This window comes from Euprymna scolopes, chromosome 26 (genome assembly GCF_053919585.1).
Source record: "Euprymna scolopes isolate OS-2025 chromosome 26, ASM5391958v1, whole genome shotgun sequence".
Classification (NCBI taxonomy): Eukaryota; Metazoa; Mollusca; class Cephalopoda; order Sepiida; family Sepiolidae; genus Euprymna; species Euprymna scolopes.
The window spans coordinates 16,964,109-16,977,116 of record NC_136507.1 but is presented as its reverse complement, the minus strand read 5'-3'; the positions used below and the strand labels follow the sequence as shown (position 1 = coordinate 16,977,116).

The following is a 13,008-nucleotide window of genomic DNA, read 5'->3' as shown; positions in this document are numbered from 1 at the left end:
TCAAAACGATTATCAAATATGTTGTCTGGCTTCAGTGCTCCTCGTTACAACGATGACTGCTCTGCAATGCTTGGCCACTGTTGCAGAATGTGATGACAGTGTGCTCGATGTTATGCTAATAAACGAAAATGTTAATTAACAATCAACACCTGAATTTAAGTTACTCTTCTACCTATCTGTAAAAAAAAAAAAAAAAAGTTAATGGTTTTACTCAATTTAAAACGTTTATTCGGTTTGAAAACTCTTGCTTCCCTAATTTTGTTTAGTCCTCACATTCCGTGACCGATGTGTGCAGAACAGGAGACTTTAATGGTATGGTCACGTTGAAATTTATGGAATCCATCAACACTTATCATTGACAAGTTTTTCACCTTAAAATGTTTAGCTCCTTACATCAAGTGGCTTCATGCTTTGTCTGGAGCGATTTCCATAAAAAAAAAAAAAAACTAAATGAAGTGCACTCTGGCCTATAAAAATGTTTGATAAGTCTCGTCTGTATTCTCTGGTAGACACCTTAGAGAAAAGGTAATGCATCGCCTTATACAGACAGGACTATACCTAAGCCCAACAACAACAACAGTCATTGTTGGACTGATTGCCAAAGATGTATCTTCGACTGGTAATGGAAAATGAATATACCAACCCTCCAAGAAAATTTTTTTTTTTCTTCTTTCAAAAAGCCGACTAAAACAAGAATGTACATGTATAACGCTGATATAACTCCCGTAGAGAAACTTAATGGTGTGCTTTGACCCACCTCAAAATAAATGAGGCCATAAAAGTTGAAAACTACAGGTAACCTGCAGCAATTGATATAATTTACAAAATGTCAAGAGCTACATTCTTTAATAAAATAAATGCTGTTACATTATTTGGGTTATTCGGACAAGTCTACCACCATGGTCAAAAACATTACCTGAAAGTACTTTTTTTTAAACTCCTCAACCTAACGTTCGCAGAGAACATGAGTTGGAACAGATACATTGAGAGCATTGCCAAGGCTGCTGCAAGAAAGGTGGGCTCTCTCTACCGTGCTAGAAAGCTACTTATGCTTGAAAGTATCCTGTACCTCTATAAGGCCACCATTTGCCCATGTATGGAGTATTGTTGTCACATTTGGGTTGGTGCATCTGCTACTAGTCTCTCGCTCCTGGACAGGGTTCAAAAGAGTTGCCAACCTGATGGGTCCTGAACTTTAATCTCTTCAGCCTTTGTCCCATCAACAAAATGTTGCATCCCTCTGCCTGTTCTAAAAGTATTTTAATGGTGAATGCTCTGATGAACTACAAGCAGCTAAATCCCACCCCTACAGATCCCTAGGTGTAAAAAAGCTTTCTACTCTAATGATTTCTTCTCCAGAACTGCTAGACTTTGGAGTTCCCTTCCGGGATTCTGCTTTTCCAACTGTACTGACATGCAGAAGTTCAAGTGTAATGTGAACAGACATCTTGCTGCTCATCTCCCTTCATAATATCCCTGCAACTTATGTTCCCAATAGTAGCCCCTTACTTCAAAGTTGCACTGTGCCTTGTTTAAGGTGAAAATTGAAAAAAAAACAAAAAAAAACCTATCCTAATTTTGGTTATTATTTTCACATTACAGCTGATTTAATCTCCGACTTTATACATGTTTGCACACGTAGACCCAACACGTTGTAGTACATCGCAAGCAACATAAGACAAGTAGTAACTTGACTAGCGAATACTCAAACCAGTATGCCAAATGAACCGGTAATCCATCTATTGTTGGCCCCCAACAAACAAGAGATTGGACCTAGTAATTCACTCCTGTTTGTTCGTTTGTTCACTTTTCTCAATAACCATGATTTTTTTTTTTTTTTTTTTTTTTTTTTTTTTTTTTTTCCTCCATTTTCATTCCAAACAAGACACATTGCCACTTTGCTGTAGGGGGCATAAGTTGCAGGGATACTATGTAGAGAGTTCAGCAGTGAGATGTTTGTTCACATTACACTTGAACTTCTGCATGTCAGTACAGTTGGGAACCCGAAAGGGAGTTCCAAAATCTAGCAGTTCTGAGGAAGAAACTATTGGAGTAGAACTTCTTACACTAAGGGATCTCTACTGTATAGTGGTGGGATTTTGCTGATTCTCGGATTTGTCTGGGGTATTGACATCGAGGAGGGGGGCTACAAGGGCTTGTAGTTCTTTAGAGCATCTACCATTAAAATACTTGTAGAACAGGCGGAGGAATGCAATGGGACAGAGGTTGAAGCTTGGATGACAGTTCAGGACCTATCAGGTTGGCAACTCTCTTTTGAACCCTGTCCAGGAGTGAGACTAGTAGCAGATGCACCAGCCCAAATGTGACAACACTGGCACGGCCCTGGCAATGCTTGCAATGCATCTGTTCCAACTCATGTTCTCTGTGAATGTTAAGTCGAGGAGTTTGAAGGAAGTACTTTTAGGTAATGTATCTTTAGCTATTAATGGTTGAGGTTTCTTGTAATTATTGAAGGAAACAAGCTTAGTCTTGACAGCATTGAATGTGACCATCCATTTTTGTCCCCATTCCACTACAGATTTTGTCTTCCTCTTGTGTTTCTGCTATTTCCTTAGATATGTGTTCATTTGTTTTCCACTCGAGCCTTTTATAGAGCATGGTGTCCTCAGCAAATATACCCATCTCAGAGAGAATTTTATCAGAAAGGTCATTTATGAATATTAGGAACAATAAAGGTCCAAGGATGTATCCCTGAGGTGCACCCACATTTATATCATATTTAGATGTACGACCGTCGAGGACAACCTGGATTCTTTTCTTATTTAAGGATTTAATTGTTAAGTATTCGTCCAGTGATACCGTATGATCTGATTTTCCTGAGAAGACCATCGTGCCATACTATGTCAAAAGCCTTAGATATATCTAGGGCTAACGGTCTACCCTCTCCTGCTTTGACCAGTGTATGGTATATACGTTCAGAGATTACAATTAGATATCTGCTGTAGAACGGGCTTGCCTAAATCCACATTGTTGGTCGGTCAGAAGTTTAGCAGCTGTAAGGTGATGGAATAAAAGCTTAGTTAATAATGGACTCAAATATTTTGGCGAAAAACGGGAGGAGGCTAATGAAGCAATAATTTAATGAGTCAGTTCTTTTGCCAGAATTCTTGTAAACTGGTACCACAGAAGCAGTTTTCCAGCAGTCGGGAAAGCAAAATTCGTTAAGGCATTTGTTGAGTTTGGAGAGGACTGGGGCAACCTCAGTGGACCATTATTTTAATAGCACAGTTGGGATGAGATCGAGTCCATATGTTTTTGATATCATGCACCTGAGAAGGGGTAATTTTCAGATCATCCAGTCCGCAAGGAAATTCAGGAAGGGGGCGGTTTACTGGGTCCAATGGGGAGTCTGAGGCAAACCGACAAGCAAGCATGTTAGCCTTCTTGGTTACTGTGCAAACATTGGATTCGTACCTTCGGAAGAAGGATTGGCTCTGAAGACCAGGTTGATTGGAGCAAAGAACCGGTATGGGGCTGTAGCGTTCGTGCCATTCGTGCTTTGCGCAAAGGCATAGGGGCATTTTTTTTTTTTTTTTTTGTTTTTTGAATTTTGCACAAACATTAGTCATTTTGAAATCACGACTTTTTTATTTTTTTTAAATATTGAACCAGTGTTATTTAAGCCATTTTTCACGTAACGTTCGCTTTTCTGTTTTTTTTTTTTTGTTGTTTTTTTTATTTCACTTATCTACCTTTGACCACACACCCAAAAATACCGATTTTTTTAAATTTTAATATCGAAACAGGCTTATTTAAGCCATTTTTCACGTGTTCGTTTTTCTGTTTTCATCGTTCGCTTGCCTTACGTTTTTTTTTTTTTTTTTTTTTTTTTTTTTTTTTTTTTTTTTTTTTTCAATGTTTCGATTACCTCCCCCCGCTTAAGTTTTAACATTGTTTTCTTTTTTTACTTCGCTTATAACAAACAAACCTGGTCATTGACGTAGTTGTCGTAACGCTTGACGACTTCCGGGCACGCACATGTCAATTTGGTTCTTACTTAAATAAATTCAAACATCTTTCAGTAACTCATTCTGGCTGGCCGATTTTATTTCCAAACTTCGCCTCAGGGCTTCGGGTTCGATCCTACACCCCCCTCCCCGGTTTAGTTTTTATTTAACACCGCACACACCTCCAAACACCCGGGCAACGCCGGGTACCCCCGCTAGTGTTTATATTAAAGAATTAATATTTACAAATTTAAACACAATTAAAAATCTGTAACGGGGCATTTTGAAATAATACAATTTTAATCGTTTAAATCTTTTAAAAATTAATTCTTACAAAGTTTCTGTTTCTTGGCAATTCAACTGATTATATGAATATATATTAATTTAAAAAACGTTATTTAAAAAAAAAACATTAAATTTATATCAATTTTTTAATTGCAACTTAAAGTAAGTTTTTGTTCAATACGTGTATTTAAATTTTTAAAAATTAAATATTTTTTACTTATTTGAACTCCTATGTTTCATAAATTAAAATTTCGATAGATTTAAATATATTTTGTTCAAATTTTGAAAAAAAAATAAATGGGGGGGGCGCACTAAAAATGTATTTTTATTCATATAGCTTGCGGAAACTGCATTTTATATGTAATTTCATTCTAAAATGGATAAGTATCGAAAATTTCACGAAAATCTAACCATTTATGGGAACGTTATTTTACCAACGCCAATTATGTAATCACGATTTTCGTCTCGCAATTTTATTTTCGTCCGATGAAAATAAATTTTTTGGAATTGTTACTGGTTTATTTTCCTTTTCTTTTAAATGGTACAAAAGTTAGATTGATAATATTAACTTATAATAAAGTTACATCGTGTTACATATAGGGTGGGGAGGGGGTAATTCTGTGGTGAATTTTGGAGGTCCCTGAAATCTGGTGTGCTTTAGAAGTACCTATTAAATTGCAAGCATATTTTAGGGTGTGATGAGCGTATTCTCGTATCGCCAACCCGGATTTAGTGTTTGAATTACTGAAAGGCGCACATCGCGTTTCCTTGAGAGTTTTTTTTTTTCTCTCTTGTTTGTTTGTTTTTTTTTTTTTTTCTTCCTGCTGAAAAATGTGCAAGTGAGGTGAGAATTACTCGTTCTTTCATATAAACACGTGGTCATGAACTCTGTGATCAATAATACTTTCTAGAAAATGGGTGATCATTTTACCTCATATTTATATAGTAAAGTGATAGTCGCTCAAAAATACAAAAAAAAAAAAATAATAATAAACAAAATCACAGCTAATAACGGTCACCAATCATGCGAAAATGTAATCCTCAACCAAACTGTATTTGTATTACCAGTATTTTTGTGTAATTTTCGATTTTTAAGCGATTATCGACTCCATGTGACCATTTAATATCAACCATTATTTATCGTTCTTAGGAGCTGACACGAGTTTTGTATCGAACTAAAAACGCTTTAAAATTAGTTTAAAACAAAAACAGACATTTTTAATAATAGCCAAGAAAACAAAAAAATAAGATTCTAAAATTAAACGAAGGTGCTTATTCAGATTGGCACTTATGGTGGCAATTAAAAGTAAAGAAAATACAAAGTCTGTATGATGTACGTACTCGTTACAGAACAGTCATATTCCAAAAATTGCGTAAATCGATCAAGTAGTTTTATTTAAAACCACAAGAAAATTAAAACGTACGATCTTAGTGATTTCACGACTAAACTACATTGAACGTAAGATTTATTTTTCGCCTCGATATGTCAATGTGAGTTGTCTCCCTTTTTTATTTCATCGGATTTAATCATGGCGACAAAATCGCTACGGCTCGTTTCGTCGTAAAATTTGATTTGCTTGAATAATAATAAAAAAAAATAATACTTGATCAAATTGTTTTTTTCTTTTTTTTCTTCTGTGTTTTTTTTTTATTTCATCTTCGTCCCGTGACTGATTTTCTTTACCTTTTAATTGCCGCCATAAGTGTCATTTTGAATAAGCATCTAAACAAAATACTGGTGGAACATTAACAGTACATTTTCGCACGATCGGTGACATTTATTGGATGTGTTTCTACCTATATTTAGTTTAATTTTCGAATTTTAAGAGTATCGAAGCTTGACATGACTGCAAAAACTTTTTTTCGTTCTAACTTAAAACATTGGTATTTTTTTTATTTATTTTTTTTTTTTTAATGAGTCCCCAACCAGCGTAGTATGAACACCCTCAACCTCCCCATGTTAAGAACGGCTTTCGGAAATAAATATCCCCAACCTCATGTTAAGAACAGCTTTCGAAGTTGGGGAAGGGTGTTTATTCCGAAAGCCGTTCTTAACATGGGGGGTGTTGATACTGACTGCGCTCTGCATACTCTCGTAAAAAAAAAAATGGTCTCGGTAGGTAGAAGAGTAACTTATCTTGACTCTGGCAACATTTTTTTTTCTTACCCATGGTTAAAAAAAAATGCCCGCTTACCGAGATTCCACGTGACTTATGTTTTTTGTTTTTTCTAACTTCATAGAATCGACACTAACTTTATATTGAACTAACAAGTGTTAAAATAAATTAAAACGCGCACAAAGTTATTCAGGTAGGTAGAAGAGTAATTTATGTTGCCTTTGATAACGTTTGTTAGATATCCTTTGTTTTTGTATTTGCTCGTTAAAAATGCCCCTGAAATTACACTTTATGACTTTCTTGCTTCTTAATGATTACAAATAATTCTTCACAATTTCGTCATTTTGGCTTAAAAAAAAAAAAAAAAATCCTGCGCGTTTTCGAGGCGCACTTGTTACGCCAAACCCCTTTTAGTCTTTCTTACCTAGACGCATAGACTCTCTAACTACATAGAAAGAGAGGGGGTGTTGTCAGTGCGTATAGTATAATTAATAGGCGATTTATGACGACGCTTGGCCAATAGAACACCGAAAATCCTATTGGCTCGTTGCCAACGTTGAAGGTTGCGTGTGTAAAAAAAAAAAAAAAAAAAAAAAAAAGCGTTAAGCGCAAAATTCTTTCTGGTCGCACATGGTCTCTTCTCTTCGCGCGATTCACGTCTCGTGAAAATCGTCCTCATTATCATATCTCTTCTGTACACTTCATTGATTTTTAGCGTCAATATTTCAACAACATGAAGGACTTGACAAACATGACCAATGGTCACTCTAACAACAACACCACCAACGGTTTCTCTCATGATGGTATGGCGATTTTTATTTTATTTTTTAATTCATCCCCCTATCTCTATTTGGCGGTAAAATGACTTTTTCCTTTTTTTTTTTTTTTTTTAATTATCAAACTAATCTATTAAATATTTAGTTAATTTTTTGGATTTTAATCTTTAAGTTAAAATAAAATTTTGAAGGTTTTATCGGCCTTCACAAAGGATGTACCTTTTTTTATACGTTTTTATTATTATTATTATTATTATTATTATTATTATAATTATAAAGTTAATGAATGAAAAACAGAGTGCTTTGAAGGTTTACTTTTTATTTGAAATTATTAATCATAAAATTAACAACCAAAATTCTTAACGTTTCTATAAAATTACTTTAAAAAGGATTTTTTTTAATTTTAAAACTTTTTTTTTGATCAAAAATATTTGCGCGCTCATTTATAGAATGATATATTCGTGCAGAAATCTGATCGTGCTGTTGGTTTTTTTTATATACTTTTAAAATTAAATTTAATTTTTACGGTATCCTGCTTAAAATGTTAGGTGAAAATACAGAAGATTTTTTTTTAAGCCCCGGGTTTCTAAATAACTTATTATTTCAGTACGGTCCGTATTCTACATGAGTATCATGAAAAAATTTAAAGGGAAATTATTTTAAATTGAAATTACAAAAAAAAAAAAACTTTGGTTTAAGATAAAAAATACAAAGATTTTATTTTAATTTGAACTATATCCTCAAATCGATAATTGTATTTTACCATTTTAATTTTTTTTACTTTATTATAAAGAAAAATTATTTTGAACAAAAATCCCGATTGTAATCAGACAATACTGAGAATTAAACTGCTAATATTTTCGCTTTCAGCCTTAACAAAGACCTTTAAAATAATAATGAATTTCCTTTTATAGGAAGCGATTTATTGAATTTTAAGTTATAAAAATCAAATAATTTCACAAAGAATCCATTTTTATTTTGGTTAAGATCCGCATTATTGAAATTAGTTAATTTTATGCGCGTAAATTTGGATGTATGTGTGTGTACTGTGTCTGTCTCGCTCATTGTTTTCAAATATACCCTTTTAGACTTTTAGTTTAAGTATCGCTAAGGACTAAATATATCCATATTTGTCAGACTTGGGTAAATCTATTATTCCACTTTAACGTGTTAAAAAGAAGTTCGCGCTATTCCAGATTTTTCCGCGCTTTTTCTAGACTGTTTCATTTTTTTTTAATTTTCCACGTTTTCGTCCTCCTCAAATAACATCGACCACAGTTTAATTAATTGGACGTTGAAACTATTTTCCCTACAGTTTCTTTTGTTTTGATTTTCAATTTTTAATATTTGTTTACCAGCACCACGTTCACGGACCGTCTTGCCCTTTTCAAACTCTTCACTTTTTTTTATCAGACAAAAAATCGAGTTCAAGGCCAAACCTTTTTTCCCCCTTTCTTTCTTAGAGTATATTGTTGAAATCACGAGCACATACTAAAATAAAATAAAATAAAAATAGGGCAGGCACTAAAGTAAACGTGGCTCGTGTGTTTGGTGGGTCAACCAGTTTCAGTTTTTTTTTACATTTTCACTCTTATCAGCAATTAAAAAAAAAAAGAACGTCATTCATAGAATAGAGCGTTCACTTTGAACTTGCGAATTATCACGCACGCGCGTCGCCTATTATTTCGTACAACCGTAATAAAATCGTGGCACATCCTGACTTGCATTGATGTGTGTGTGTGGAGCATTTCTTAGCATACTATTCTCCCAGGCGTTGCGTCCTCCTTCGGAAACAGTTGATTTTTGAAGTGCTGGCTGACCCATTTCTGCTGTTTTATTTATTTACCTTTTTGATTGTTCCTCCTTTTCCAACTGCCTGCTATCCTTGCTGCGGGTTGAAGTCAATAATTATCTAAATTAAGTCGACTTTTTTTTATTTATTTATTTTTTTTTTTTAGTGCTTATTTAGATTGGTACTTATGTCGGCAATTAAAAGTAAAAAAAAAAAATACAGAAAAGTTTGTATGATGAACGTATACAAGTCATGGAACCAAGAATTTGTAAAAAAAAAAAAAAAAAAAATGCATAATTTGATCAAGTTTTTTTTGGGGGGGGGGTACTGTACACATAGATTCGAAAAAGTTGTCAAAAAACAAATGTATAACAAATAAATGTTATCAAAAGCAAGATAAGATACTTTTCTACCTACCTGGACAAGTTTTTAGTGTTTTTATTTAATGTAAAATATTCCGTTTGAAAAACGAGTAATGTTGAAGGCTGCTGGCGAACAAGAAAAGATGGCCGCGATGTCTTTAAAGACTTGATAATTGCTTCAAAATAAGAAATAACTCAAAATGATTCAAATAAAAACGAATTGATTCCCTGATCATTATTTGATAAATATTGAAAATGTCATTAAAATTGGTTAATTTTTAAGTAAAGGGGAAGGGACTCAAAATGTTTATACATTTTGAGCATTAGCATTGGCTATTCATTTTGCACGTGCCTAAAAGGAATCTTTCTAGACCGAGAAAATTTTTATATATAATTTATTACCAACCAATAATTGTTGCAGCCTGCATATAGCCCCACGGCCACATTGTATTAGTGTACTTATCACATCCATTCTTTGTGAAGAAGCAAATACTTTTTAACTAAAGATATTGGGCGCTTAAGCGCCCAATATAATAGTGTAGAAGCGAAGCGCCGCTTCGCTTCTACACTATTAGGACGAAATTTTGTAGTCAATGAGTTTTCGGATAAAAAAAAAAAAAAAAAATGGTTTCTACTGTTTTTGTTTGTTTTTTGTTTTGTTTTTGTTTTTTTGTTTTTTTTTCTTTTTTCGTTGTCAATTCTAATAAATTACAATGTTAGCCTCCAAATTATGCAGTCTAAATTACCTAGGCAAATTTTTTACGATGTACCCCAGCGACCAGCGTATTAGAAACGCACCAACCTCATGTTAAGAACGGCTTTCGGAATACCCGACCTCGATCGAAAGCCGTTCTTAACATGGGGAGCCTCTGGAAAGGTTGGGTGTTTATTCCGAAAGCCGTTCTTAACATGGGGTGGATGTTTTTACTATGCCGGGGCAGGTCGTAAAAAATACCATTACCTGAATATTACTGAATTTAAAAAAATTTAATCGTGTTAGCAGGTGAAAGTGACCATCTTGTTTAAATCGAAACGGAAAATTACCTCCCTTTTGAACTCTTTCTGTGTCTTACGGTCGTTTTCATCAAATTCTATTTTTTATTGACTTTAGTAATTTTCTGCCTTATCGATTTTCGTAATTTGTGGATATAATCATCTTAAAAATACGAGAACTACATAGATACCATTGTTTTCATGTGAAATTCAGTATTACGATTTTTTAAATTTCGTCCTAAGCGCCAGATATTGTTCTAAAATATAAACTTGTCTACGAATGACTTAATTTTCCTGGGTTTAAACTTTTAGGAATAAAATATATTGGGGGGTGGGGTAGAAAATTGTTGAAGTGATTTCTAGCCATTACAAGACAAATTAATCGCCATTTTCACTGGAGGGTACAAAGGAAACGAAGACTACATTTCTTTTTTATTGCTTACGATTTTTTAATCGTATCATCGAAAAGAAACAAGTCCAGGCATGGCGTGGTTTTTCACTGTCGACAACTAACTACTAAATATTTACGTGTTCTAATTTATTTGCGCTCCGGGCTCCGCACGAAAGAAAGCAAAGCATTTTAATGGGGAAGTTATTTAGCCCTGTTTGTTAGTTAATAAATAACACTAGTCTTCTCGACATTACGTCAAAAAAAATTATTTCCCTTTCGAGAAGCTGAACAGTGAACACAAGCTGAAATGTTCCTGGTTTTAATTTTTTTTTTTTTTTTTTTTTTTTTTCTTTCTTTCTTTCTCAATTTTGTACTTTTGCAGTTTACAGGCCGTGCTGAAATAATAACTTTATGGGACATCTATTAAACTTGGAGAGAGACTTAAACTATTCTGTACAAAAAAGTTATTGTTTTGAATTTCTTATTTAAAAAAAGATTGTCCTTACTCTTTTGACTCCCAAAGTTTCGTCTGCTAAAATTTTAATCACGTGATTACGGTGTAGTATCAATAAAATAAACCATTAATTAAAGTGGAGCTTGTTGCGGATTTAACTGAATACGATATTAAAAATCACTTTTTTGGTACATATTTTACCGGACTTGCTGGTGTATTCTGTACTTTTAAGGACCGTTTGAATACATTGATTTAAATTTAAGTGTCGTGTAATCATTTAAAAAAAAAAAATGCGGTTGTGCTTTATTTTGTTCAATTTTGAATAATTTGATAATTATGAATGAAAACAAAAAAAAATTAATCAGATTATTATTTGGTTTGTCATTATTTAAATTTGCAAAGAAGCCAGCAAACGAACAAGTGTAAAAAAAAAATACAAATGTTATGATTAATAAAAGTTACTTTTCTACCTACACTGCTCATTTTTTAGTACTTATTTTTTTAGAAATAATTAATTTTTTTTTTATTTAAATCAATGTATCCAAACGATCTTTTGGAAAAGAAATATGTAAAATAAAGTGGTGCAAATGGTGTATGTTGCCGTGCTATTTTTTTTTTTTTTTTTTTTTTAACCCCGTATTTTCAAGTTTTACAATATCTTTTTGTTTATTAAATTGTTAGGTGAAGTTACAAAATAGTTAACATACACCCGCCAGTCCGGTATGCATGAGTACCGAATTTCTGAATTACTAATTCTTCTTCGCTCGCCTCCATCGTCTTTCCGGTCCCTTTTTCCGTTTCAGCTTAGTGTCTAATCGATAATAATCTGATTAAAATACTTTTCTTTTTCTTAAGTACACGCGAATTCCTTCATAATTGTGAAATTATTAAAAATTGAAGGAATAAAGCACAAGCGCAACTGATTTTTTTTTTTTTTTTATAATTACACTTCCGTACATCAATATTTGATCTACCTCTGCATTCCACGTTTAAAAAGGATGTCCTCTATAGTATCAGACCTGACCGAATGGTTAAATGGATTCATACCATCAAAAAATTTCCAACAAATCTAACAGCCAGCCATGGTTCTCCCCAGAATGTGCTGCTGCTGCAATCGCGCACAGAAATCACTTTTTCCATAGCTACCAACGTAATAGATGTACTGAGACTAAAGCTGCTTTCAGGACTGCCAGCAACCACTGAAAAAGAGTAATAAAAAAAAAAAATGCTAGAGAGCTATATGCTCAGTCCTTTAAATCCAAAGTAGCTGAACAACGGCTTGGTTCCCACCAGTTTTGGGAAATAGCAAACAGGAGCCTGAACAGAAGCGTGTGTTCTATCCCAACCATCATCAATGGACCTGAGGTCATCTCGTCAGCATCAGACAAGGCCAAATTATATGCCAAGAACGTTGCAGCTAATTCTACCCTATAACGATGAAGGCCATCAACTCTCCGTATTTCCTCCTATAACAGACACCACGTTATGCAACATACAAATATGTGCGTGATGTCACCAAGCTGATCAAGAACCTTGATTCCAGTAAAATAATTGGCCCTGACGGCATTCCAATTATAGTGTTGAAAAAGCTTCAACCTGAACAAGCCCCATACTTACAAAGCTGTTTAAGCATTGCCTTAAGGAGAAGTGCTCCCCAACACCCTGGAAAACCTCATCAGTATGCCCTGTATTTAAGAACTCGGGTGATGTCATCTCCCTCTCAGTACAGACCAATAAATAATGTTGCTGGAATCCATATTAAATAAAGAAGTAGTCAACCACAACCACCTCAACAGAAATAACCTTAGTGACATGCAATATGGTTTCCGTTCTGCTAGATCTACAGCAGATGTGCTAACGGTTGTATCTC

General features: G+C 33.9%; 1 protein-coding gene across 3 annotated transcripts in view; it reads left to right on the top strand.

Annotated features, from left to right (window-relative positions):
* The window catches only part of LOC145247931 (influenza virus NS1A-binding protein homolog A-like), a 137,514-nt gene that overhangs the window by 70,811 nt on the left and 53,695 nt on the right, over window positions 1-13,008 (top strand). Inside the window, exon 1 of one of the 3 annotated variants that reach the window (XM_080109570.1) lies at window positions 6,808-7,173. The exons of the other annotated variants lie outside the window; for them this stretch is intronic. Coding sequence (XP_079965696.1) covers window positions 7,104-7,173 — 70 coding nt within the window. The 5' untranslated portion in view covers window positions 6,808-7,103. Of the gene's footprint in view, window positions 1-6,807; window positions 7,174-13,008 lie in introns of those variants that run through there. 3 annotated transcript variants of the gene reach the window in all.